We start from the raw sequence: 12,246 nt of genomic DNA, 5'->3' as shown, positions 1-12,246 counted from the left end.
CCTGAAAAATAATCGGTCTTCCTCTTAAGGATGGTTTTTTGGTAGAGACGGCGGCTCAGGCAGTAGACCTCTTTATCTTGTGGAAGATAATTTCTGCGCCAAATTCTCTCTTTTTGTCTGACCTCTAGTTTGAGTTGATTGAGGTCCGCAGAGAACCATTTGTGAGCCTCTTTGTCGCGTGAGCGGGAGAATTTTACACTCGGGCATGAATATTGGCAGCACTTTAGATCCACAAGAAGAGCGCCTCATAGATATCATCTACGTCCCCCATGTCGTCAAATGGTGGCAGTGTAGAGGCCAAAATGTCCAGAAAAGCAGAAAGATCTATCGCCCCCCATTCGCGAGTTTCCCCATCAGGCTGAGGAGGAGTCTGATGTTGTCTCCTTACTTGAAGGGAAAAATAAACAAAATGGTGATCTGACCAAATACAGGGCTGAATCAGGATAGATGATAGAAGGAGATTATGCGACCATAGTTGGTCAAGATGGTGGCCTTTCTCATGAGTGGAAGACTGTATGAATTGGGTCATATTGACGTCGGTGAGTAAATCAAACAATTCTCTAGCTTGGATGTCAGTGTCCAAGTTGTCAAACCACAGATTAAAATCTCCAATAAGGATGGTATGAGGGTATTTCATAGTGATTGACACTAATTGTTCGGCGAGTCCTGAGGGAAAGGCGGGCATAGATTGTGGGGGACAGTAAAGTAAAACCAGGGCTATGGCGCCTTTCTCAGTATCGGTTTTTATGACTAGATTTTCAGTGCCAGGTAGCAGCAGGGACGGGCGACTGATGAAGTTATGTTTTTTATTAATAATGGCCGCCACTCCCCCTCCAGCTTTACCTGGAGCGCGATTTACTGCCAATATATAGTAGTCTGATGGGAGTGAGGCCAGTATGTCGGGCTGCGAATTCTCAGTAAGCATGGGCGAATTTTGCGAATCTCGCGTTCGCGAATTTTGCGGATTTGCAAACTCGCAATCCGCAAAATCCGCAAATTCTCGCGAATTTGTGGATTTTTTTTTTTTTTGTGTTTGCGCGGGTTTCTGCCAGTTCGCGAGGGTTTTGTACAATGTCGCAAATTGCGAACTTACCTGTCGGGTCGCAAGTTTCGCGAACTTGTTGTTTCTACGTGTCCAGCCTGTTTGGGACACTCTTCTTCATCACTGCCACTCTCTGTCACCACTGCCACTCTCTGACTACTCATGCCACCCTCTGGCCCACCCATGCCACCCTCTGTTTCATCACAGCACCCTCTGGTTGTCCAGTGTACATTATTGTGGCAAAGCAAAGCACACCTTCCCTGCCTCAAGTGACCTGAATTAATTTGGGGCTGATTAATGTGTCACAGAATATTTTTTTAGCTGGCACCTGCTTCCTTAGTGCTTCCTGATTAGTGATCTTTTGCACTTGCTAAGTGCTTTCATTGTTGCAAAATTAGTTACAACACCTGCCCTGCCCCAACTGACAATAATGAATTAGGGGCTGATTAATGTGTCACTGGATTTGAACTTCCAGCCTGGCTCCTGCTTGTCTCCCTTAGCTGTAATTCAGGACCTTTGTGGCATATGTGTAACTATTCTGAGGGTCAGAGCAGGGTCACATAATAGTTGCAAGTAGGCAACTGAACTCTGGAGGGGCCCCTCAGGAAGCACTACAGGAAATGGCTACTAATGATGAGCTTGAACTTTTGAACCTGGTAAGTAGTTTCAGTTTTGCTAAGATCGTATTTCTGCAATTTAGCGCTTATTCGCGGGGCGCGAAGTTGAACTGGGAAGCCGCGAACTCACGGGAACAGTGCGAGCAAGCCATAAAATCCGCTGCTCGCGGATTTGCGGATTTTGCAGGAAATTCGCGAATCTCGCGGATTGCGAATTTACCGAAAATCCGCAAAATCCGCGAGCGGAACGGATTTTCCACCCATACTTAATTCTCAGTGAGCCAGGTCTCAGTGAGTAGTAGTAGATCGGGTTTCTGCGAAGTAAGTAGCAGAAATATGTCCAATTGATGCTTCACCAAAGATCTAGTATTAAGGTAAATACAGTCCAAATTGAGCAGAGGTAGATTGGAGCTGATGGGGGGTTTAAAAGATACCATACTGCGTTTATAATTCGGTCCAGATGGTAAAATGACCTGAGAAATACCTAGGTCGCTCAGGCGTTTCAGCGTGTAGCAGGGGAGTGAGGGGCAGAGGGACACAGGAGGTCTAAGGTATAGAAGTTCCTGGGCAGTGTATGTGTGGATGGGTGAACGGGCAGAGTGACATGGCCCTGGTCCCGTGTGGTCATGGACGGGCACAGACGGGCTTACCTTAGGCGCACCTTCGGCGCGCCACCATCGCGCCCGCTGCGCCCGTCCGCTGCGCTCCCGGAGGCACATTGCCTCTTATGTTCTCCCTCGGGAAGCACTAGAACGCTGACTGCATCCAGGCTCCCGGGAGACACCCACCCAAGATGGCGCCTCGCGCTCCCCTCTCCAGACCCTGATGGCCGGGGAGAGTGTGCCACGAGAGGCAACAAGAAGCAAACCTGCACAACAAAAACGTTAGTGACAGAGAATAACGAAATTTAAAATGCGCACATACAATTTTTAAAAGACGTATTAAATTGGTGTAAAATCAGTGCAAAATATTAGCGAGCTCTCCGCTCGTGTCAGGCTCTCAATGGCTATGCAGACGGACTCTGCAAGCAAAGCAGGGTGCTGCCACCAACCCTTAGCTTCACGAATGGAACGAATTGCTTGAGGCCCCCTTCACCAGGGAGGAGGTCCTGACGGCGATCAAAACCCTGAAACTCAATAAGGCACCGGGGATGGACGGCTATACGGCACTCTTTTATCAGACCTACGCGGCAGAGTTGTGTGACCATCTGGTACTCCTCTTCAATGCCATGGCGGAATCGGGCACGACCACGGAATCCATGGCAGAGGCCGTTGTATCGGTTATCCCCAACCCGGGGAAGGATCCTGCCAAATGTGCCTCCTATAGGCCTATAGCCCTGCTGAATTTAGACGCCAAATTATACTCATCCATATTGGCAGCCAGGCTACAGGATCTTATGCCCACTCTCATACACCCCGACCAATCCAGTTTCAATAAGGGGCGCCAGACCCACGATAACACTCGCCGTGTGGTCCACCTTATTGAAAAAGCTAATCGCTTCCATATCCCGGCGGTGTTGGTGGGGTTGGATGCGGAAAAAGCCTTTGATCGGGTGGACTGGGGATTACTTTTCCAGACCCTAACGGCTTTTGGCTTTTTGTCCAAGTTTATATCCATGATACGTGCGAACTACAGCTGCCCCCACTCCATGGTCTGGAGGGATCTACGCGATTAAAATCTTTGTTCTCCCCAAGGTGCTATATTTATTCCAGGCGCTCCCCATCGTGGTCGATGCCGACTTCTTTAGGATCCTCATGCTCCGCTTTATTTGGCGGGGTGGGAGGGCTCGCTTTTCCTTTGCCGCGTTTAGGCGCCCGCGAGAGGAGGGTGGAGTCGGCCTTCCTGATATGCTTCTCTACTATAAGGCGGCGCAGCTCCGAGTACTGGTCTCAACCGATGTCAGAAAAACACCTGGATCCATATGGACAGGATTGTGGCGGGGAGGTCGATATGGGATCTGGCATGGAAGCCCAAAAGGGATAAGCCTAAAAATGCATATATTAGCACCCCCACGGGTACCACCTTGAAGGTGTGGGACTCACTTGCCGGAGATGAGAGGTGGACAACGTTCCCCTCCCCGTTTACACCCATCCATTTCAATCCTGCCTACCCGCCTGCCCAATTAGAGGGGCCCTTTGATGTCTGGGGGGAAGGGGGCTGTTTTGCCCTCACCCACCTGTTTCATGGAGTGGACCCGCTAACATTTGACAACTGCAGAAGGGACTACGAGGTCCTGCCGACGGAACGATACCATCATCATACCCAGCTTCTCCACTGGGCGCTTTCCCCTTCTGTTCGCGACGCGCTACTAGAGCACTCACCCACTTTGAGGCCTTTATCGCTAGGAGCTCTGGTATGCGGGGAGCTATCTCCTTTCTTTACCATCGCCTTCTGTCCACGGCAACGTCCCCCAGGCCGCGATACATGGGGTCGTGGGAAGAATTGTTGGACCGCGAGATTTCTGATGTAGAGTGGTCACAGTTATGGAGGGACTTGGTGAAACACAATCACTCCGTCGAACTCCGAGAGGCCCATCTCAAAACGATGATGGACTGGTACCTCACCCCAGCTAAACTGCACCATATATATCCGGGCACTTCCGATAGAGACTGGCAGGGCTGTGGCCTGTTAGGTGACTTCCGCCACGTGTGGTGGGACTGCCCCGCTATCCGCCCCGATATTCCGTGGCAGACTCATTGGCACAGGTGTTACTGGGCCTCCGAGATCCACTGCTGGAACATCAGACCCAGGCGGATAAGAAGATCTTATGGTTGTGCATTGGGGCGGCCAAGACTACCTTGGAAGCAGCTTGGAAGAAAAGGGAGGCCCCAGCGATTTCTTTATGGTATGCTAGACTGTGGCGTCTGTTGAGGATGTATGATGGTACCACGCGTACTTTTACAACGCGTACCGTTACCACGCTACTTTTACCACGCAAGTCGTTACAACGACTTGCGTAGAGGGGCGCTGGATAGTAAATTATTTAATTTACTATTCCAACTCCAGTCCCCATGGACTCTAGGGAAAGGAGTTGGATAGTAAATTAAAGTATTTACTATCCTGGAGCGCCCCCCAGCGCATTTCGTTGTAGCGACCTGCGTGGTAAAAGTAGCGTGGTAACGGTACCGCGTTGTAAAAAATGCGTGGTAACCGTTGTATACCGTCTGTTGAGCATGGAGCGCATGGCGGAGATCTTCCTGTGGATTTTAAAAACTTTGTCTTCCGCTGGGGTCCACTGGTCCGCTTCCTCTCGCAGGGGCTTCCATCTGCGGTCTACCCACCCACACTGCGGGCCCTGCATCTCTTTGAAGTATGAGTGCTAGCTGTATGATTGAGTGTGACCGAAGGACGCTACCACCACCGGGAGGGGGGTGGGGATGGGGGGGGGTTCTGGGGTTCTTTAGTTTAACTTTTTGGGACGCCATTTCTCGATTGTAGCGGGAGAGGTACAACGATGCTCAGAGGAGGCTGATGCTGGATGCAGTCATCCACGATCCTGAGGGCTACTGGGTCTGTAACACCAGCACCCGCGGGCACATATTGGACCTAGAAAGCACGAACTGTGACTGTTTACCTTATGTGCCCCGGCCTCTGGATGGGGTCTTTGCCTTTGATACTAGCCTCTCCCGCCTGCCATGATTGCCCCCCTGTGCGGGGAAATGTGCGAGATTATCGCGATTGTCCTTCTTTCTGTTTTCTATCAATAAAATACACCTTTGACAAAAAAAAAATGTTAAGGTAGTATTCACTATTTTTTACAATTCTCAAAAATAAAATTATATTATTTACAATGTTTATATTTTTCAACAAAGTAACCTTTTAGAAAGGCCAAAATGAAACATTACAATGTTAATAATAGTGTTAGTATATTGCACTCTATAAAAATATCTACCTATTTCAATTCTAAACTTTACCACATTGGGGAAAGTATTGGACTCTAAAGCGGCCAAATTTATCGTTCTCACATCAAACTTCACCATATTGGATAACGTGCTGGACTCTAAAGGGGACATCTTTATTATTCCCACATTAGGGAATGTGTTGGTACGATAAAGTACCCCCTTCTGTACATTATAAGGACACTTAAATCACAGAGAAGCTCCATGGCCATAGAGAGAGCCAAAGGCAAAGGTAAAATTCCTTTATAAGAGTATGGAACTCTCTGGTGACCTGCAATATCGTTTTTATCTACTGCAGGGAGTACATTATTCCTTACTAGCAGCCCGTCCCGACGTTGTTCGGGTATGAATTGCTGCCGCCCAGTAGTATATTGTTTTGTAGGATTTCATTTTGATAGCATTTCTTATCAGTGACAGGCCTGTTAAACGCTCCGGTTCACAGTGCACTGCTGGTTCACTTAAGAGTGCGCATTCAGTAGTGTGTGAACTTGAGTTTCCCTACTTTATTTTTCCTTGCAATATTATATAGCGTGAACTCGACAGCATGGTATGAGCACAATTTACATTACAGAAGAACGCATTCATTTGTGGTAGGCACGGGGAGACAAAGCGATTTGCCTGGAATCACAGGATGTTGAGCTGATGCCGAGATTCGAACGAAGCTCCTCAGCTCTAAAGTTTGCAATTCTAGAACTTGTGGTGGGAGGTGTGTCTAAAAGTGTATATCGGGGCTGGCTATCAATGAGAGAGACCTGTTTATTTTTCAAATAGGTGGTGAAAAAATATGAGTATGTTGCTAGAGATGTGGGCCGCCGTGCCACCAATGTATAACCCTGGGCGTAGTTCGCGGAGTCGGACTCCGCAGAGCTACGCGAAGATGCACTTGCACTCCGTGAACTACGCATAGCTCCGCAGCCATGCGTAGTTGCTTGCTAGACCCATTTGCGCGCCGTTTTTCGTCTTCAGGAGCGCGGTGCGCGTGTTCGGGGCGTTGCCTGCATGCTCGGGTTGGCTAGCGCGCTAAGTTACCCAAGAGGTTTGTCCCGCCCGCTTGCGTTCCCTTATTTCCTAATCCGGGTCACAAGTAACGTGTTCGGGGTGTGCAAGACATGTTCGGGAAATCATCTTCTCGTTCGCACTACAAAAGTGCGGGATCGCGTTAAATATCGCGCGAACCTACCCACGCGGTCGCGATAGGCGCAGCCATCTTGGATCACACACTCTGGCTATGGTTTTGGGCCTACTTTAGCATCTTGCTGATATCTCTTCAATCCTGGTCTTTTTACTTACTTTTTCAAACTTTCTTTAGTTATTACCTATCTCTCTCTGTGCCTAGGTTTATATTTTTCATTTTATTTCTACTTTTACAACTTTTCTATTGTTTTATTTTACTTCCTTCTTTTACCTTGCTTCTTCTTTCCCCTACCTGTTTGTCTTGAACTTTCTTCTCCCCTCCACCCAGAACCATGGTCAAGGGCGCCAGCAGCAGCGGCGGCTCAAAGGGCAAAGCGCCTGTGCCCCAAAAAACCCGGCTGCCTTGCGGCAGAATGCGCCCCCTAGGGGTGAGGCCCTGCCAACTTTTTGGGGAGGAGGAGGTGGCTGCCCTGGTCTTTTTTATCCAGCGCCACCTCCCCTTGAAGATTGGCAGCAGGCGGCAGGCCCGGCTCCGGCTACCACCAGATTGAAGAGCGTCTCCGGCGGTGGGCGAAGGTGCGCCGGGCAGTCTTCCGCTGCTCCGGTATCCGGTGTACCCACCATCAGCTGACCCACCGCTGGGCAGACATTTTGGACCGGGAGCAGGACCTGTTGGACCTGCTTGGTGTCGAGGTCGTGGGTCTTGGTGAGTGGCTTCCCCCAAAAAAAAGTGTGTGTATAATATATATCTATAGTAGTATAAGTATTGTTATTGTAGCTTTGTAAATCTTGGCTGAATAAGTTACGCGATGACTGGTGCTCCTAGTTACATTTCCGATGTATTCCGTTATATCTACTGTAATTGTATGACACTGGTCTGTGCTGCGCTTCTTCATCTTCACTGACTCTTGCGTGTTCAATTTGGCGCTAGCTTTTGCTGTTTATTGATGTGAGATTTTCTTTATTGTAGATAACTGAAGTTAGTTAATGCTATTAATAGAGTCTTGTCCTTCCTTTGTCCGTCAGTGAAATAGCAGTTGATGGATAATTGTACGTGTTTGCATATTGTATCATTTTTTTTCACGGCCTTCTCTTCTGCAAGAATCCTCCTCTGGCAATGAATGCTAAAGTTACTTTGTTCTTCTTACCTCAGCCAGGGCCGGCTTTAGGCATGTGCAAGCAGTGCAACTGCACAGGGCCACCAAACGCCAGGGGCCACCACACCAATATATATCCTTAATTTAATAATCCTCATAGGATGGATACATATTTGCGTGGCGGCCCCTGGCAGGGATTTGGTGCCTCCGGCTCTGTTCCACTTCCAAACACCCTGACTCCCCCCTCTTCACTGGCCTCCGTGCTCCGCCCCGACCTCCTCTTCAGGGCCCCCCTACCTACGCTCCCTGGCCAGGACCACTATGAGCCTAGAGCCGCCCCTGCCTCAGCCCTCCATAGAACTGATGTAGTTTGTTTAGTGAGTGGGTAGGGCAGCAGTAGCATTCAGTGAGTAGCAGAACAAAATATGATGCAATGAACGTACAATTTCGTGTTAGTATGCACAAAGTTAAGCATGTCTCCTCCTTGTGATCTATGCATTTTGCTGGCAAAAATAAAAAAGAAATGCCTACTTACAGATAATTGATTACCCCATTCTTGAATCGGTGATGTTGTTCAGGTGTTACTGCCTCTGTGTTACTTAGTAATCTGCAATCAGAATGTTTATGGAACATTTGATTTGTTTTCTCCAAGTATAGAGTCAGTGAATCATGCAAGGCAGTAGTCATTTGGTAGATCAATGTTTGTTTCTTTTAATGTAGTAGCAGTCGTTTTTTAAATGCTGTGCTGTCTATGTTTCACAGCACTCAATGCTTTTCTCTTTCTTTATTATTTCTTACATGACCCACAGAACCCAGGGGCAAGCAGAAGGCTGGGACCGAGTCGGCGGGTGAACCTGAACCACAGGCACAGAGCTCCTCTACTGAGGATCCTGCTGCTGTCCCCAGTAAGTCCAACAGTGCTTTCTTTTGGAACAATGATATTTCCCTAACTTTCTAACGGAGCTTTTTTTTCCAACCTATTAATGACATTTCATTTCTAACTAAATTTTGACAAATGCTTTTTTGATTTTGATTATGTTTTCAAAATTTTGGGTATCTGTCCCTGCCTTTCTGTTCCTTCAAAGAGCCTCTGTTATGACTCTCTGTGCTACTACTAGACTGTCTGTAGGTAAGCTTGCCCTGTTGCCCACTCTTTAGTTAAGGTATTAATCTTTTCAAAAAATCTGTGATAGAATAGCTGCAGGCACAGGGTCCACTCCTGTCTTATGCTTTTTCCTCTGTAATGTATCTTCTTTGCCAATTGACACCAACCAAGTATGCATCCAGATGTTGGTCTAGTATTTTGTAAACGTTAGTATACCACTACTACTCTTGTGGGTATTCTATTCTTCTATGCAGTCACATACATAACTATGTAACTATGCACCACAAAATTGGATGTTGGTGATAGGCAGGTTGGACCTTACTTACTTACAGTCTTACACCTCAGTCACAGAACTCTGAGGAACCCACAATTCACTGAACGACAACCTATATGGGCTCAGTCATTGGTCAATTATTCAATTATCCCACTCCTGAACCCCAATACCAAGATGCCTAATGCTTTTATTACACAATCCATAACCTAAGTAACCCCCTTTTGCTCACTCTCTCGTGTAAGTCCACAAGACAACAGATACTGAAAATATACTTCCGAGTCAATGTGGTACTTCAAAAGCTTTATTTTGTTAGAAGAACTAAGTAAGTAACATCAAAGTTTTTTTAAGTTGTTCCGTGAAATACGTCAAGGCCCACCATAAAAAATCCAGAGTTAAAAAAGGCTGAATAAAGTAATCTACATTTGTACAGCTACCAGTTCACGATAGGGAAATGTGGGAAATGTCGGAGACCCCTCACCATTGAACGTATAATGGTTACATATGCCTCTTTTTGGTAAGCTCTGGAAATCTCTGCTTTGTAGAAGGAAATCTTCTCATCTGCCGAAAAATAATGACAAAAGTGGTGCACGTTAGACAGTATGAAAAAATTAAATACATTTATGCAAGTTTTTAGCAGTCATGCTAAAAAAAAGGTGTAACCTCAGGCTGTAAGCAAACTCGATTCCACAATCCACATTGAAAAAGTAAATACGGGCCTTTTTATTTTCCAAACTCTTCAGGTGTATGCTTTGAACAATCATGTGGCCTCAAAGGCGTCTTCTCGTACTGCGCAACAAGCTGCGAGGTAGAATGCGCAAAACTGTAGACATTGATGTACAAACTGGTTAGGTTACATGGTTCAGTCTAACTTTCCAAGGACTAGAGTAGCAGTAGAGATGAGATGAGCTTGGGTACCATACCATAACAAATGAATGCTAATATGTGTAGTGAGTTCGTTACTCTGCTGTACTAGGCAATGTGGACTACTACTGATTATGTTGTACTTAACTGTTTTGCAGAACTCCATTCTTGGTGAACAAGTACAATGGGGTCTGTGCATCCATCTAAAAAGGTGTACTTATTTCTATAGGTGCAGAACCGGTACCATCCACCAGTGCCGACGGGGACAGCGGCGCAGCGTCAGCAGAGGCGATCCCGGAGGGGACAGGAGGACCAGAGGCACCTACACCAGCACCAGCAGCAGTGGGGGAGGAGCCAACAACGTTGGGCGATGGTAAGTTACATTCAATAGTGATCCGCATTACTTGGTGGGTGGGGAAAACTTCCTCACTGTACTCTGATATTTATAATGAACTTGAAGTTCTACTGGACAATATATGACGCCACCTTTATTTGTCATTACCAAGCTTAGCATTACCACCGGCGAGAATTGATAAAATAACAGGCCTCTTCTATCTGACTACAACTCAGCTGTGAAAGGTTGGTGGCAGACTAAAAAAGTCTTATCCACAACATTACATGACCGGGATGGATTAACACTAAGGAGATTGATTTTAAGTATGATGAAAGGAGCAAGGAAAAAGCACCAATCATCTAATATAGAAGGATACTTTGGAATCAGCAATGCAGGTGGCTGATAGCAGTCGGATGCATGGGTTGTTGTGGAAGCATAGAAAGGGGAAAACACAGCTGCCTGCGTGGGTGGGAGACACATCCAATATTGGTGGGTAGTGGTGGATAGTGTCAGCAGCGGTGTTTTGGTCAAACCCAAAGGCAAGGGAAGGAGGGGACGACTGGATGCATTCCGGGTCGATGCTGGTGAAACACAAACCACCTAAGGTTTGTTGCGCGATATAAAGAATGATAGTCTCTACTAGACATTTACTAGAACTAGCTGGCCCCTGTTAATTAATGTTAGTTTGAGACTGTCACTGTTCCCGGAAGCACAGAGTATATGATATATAAAAACGCGATATGAAAAAGACGGGTGTTCGTATGTGTGTGACCGTTGAAGTACACCCATGCTATGCTACTAGGGCAGGCATAATGCCGTGCCAAAAAGTCAAACAAATTAAGTATATAAGCCCTAGAATGTTCAAGATAGATAAAACACCATTTTTTGTACTCAGCTTGCTTGCTAGTGCTACTGTACTGTGCCACTATGTGTTGAATAAATTTTGTGTTCTTGATTTGCTGGGATTTTGGATTACAACAATTCTGTCTCTTTCTTTATAGTTACTCCTTCAAAACCAACGAGAAAGGAGTTGGCAGTCCGGGCCCGGCAGCGGAAACTGCAGGCCATCGTTGAGGCCTACCGCCGGCTGGTGGCTCAGGCCGAGGAGGAGGAGGAGGAGGCGGCGGCAGCAGCTGCTGCCTCTTCCAATGCCCCGGCCCCCAATCCTGCAGGAGTACGTCGCCGTGGTCAGGCAGCTGCCCGCCGCCAGATTTTTTCAGCATCGCCCACCCCCCCACAACAACATGCATACCAATGTAGGTGCCGTCAATTCCAAAGAAAGATTCTCCTCCGGGTAGCCAAGCTGGAGGGTGAAATAGAGGAGCGCGTGAAGCTCATTGTTGATAAACACTTAAAAGCCCGCCGGCTTTGAGATGGACCCTGTTTGTTTGCCCCTTTTTCAATCCTTTTGTTGGTGGGTGGGAATTGGGTGTTAGGGTTTACATTACATTGAACGTGGAAATTTGGTTGGGGTTAGGGGAGGCGGGTAGGGACAGCTGTGGGGTAAGATTTCATATATATTTTATTTTTGTATCATCTTTATTTATATGATGTTAAAATAAACGATAAACGAGACACAAAGTTATGTTCAAAAGAAAACATTTGAAGTTCATTTGCGTTTCTTGGGGGGGTGGAGGGGGGATTGTTTCACCAAATAATGTACGTTGTGCAACATCGCAAGGTTTAATTGGCCATGCAGGTCGGCGGACAGTGCTTTCTAATAAAAAAATATATTGCCCACATCTTTAACATGCAGACAGATAGATGCGGTAAACCCTCACCAAGTTATATTTGTAGTATTAGAAGAACTACCAGTCTGTCTTGCGTTATACCTCACAGCAAACTTATCTTACCTGTGATTGCTGATGATGATTTATGATGAA

At 46.9% G+C, this 12,246-nt stretch overlaps 1 protein-coding gene across 1 annotated transcript; it reads left to right on the top strand.

Moving 5' to 3' along the window:
• The first annotated feature begins 484 nt into the window (after positions 1 to 484).
• LOC147712307 (uncharacterized) lies at positions 485 to 11,735 on the top strand. Its single transcript, XM_086919624.1, has 4 exons — positions 485 to 539; positions 8,599 to 8,694; positions 10,259 to 10,402; positions 11,365 to 11,735. The coding sequence occupies exons 1-4, from the start codon at positions 485 to 487 to the stop codon at positions 11,733 to 11,735; spliced, it is 666 nt and encodes a 221-aa protein (XP_086775750.1).
• The last annotated feature ends 511 nt before the right edge of the window (positions 11,736 to 12,246 follow it).

Source organism: Lissotriton vulgaris, chromosome 5 (genome assembly GCF_964263255.1).
Source record: "Lissotriton vulgaris chromosome 5, aLisVul1.2, whole genome shotgun sequence".
Classification (NCBI taxonomy): Eukaryota; Metazoa; Chordata; class Amphibia; order Caudata; family Salamandridae; genus Lissotriton; species Lissotriton vulgaris.
This window is presented reverse-complemented; position numbering and strand designations above follow the sequence as displayed.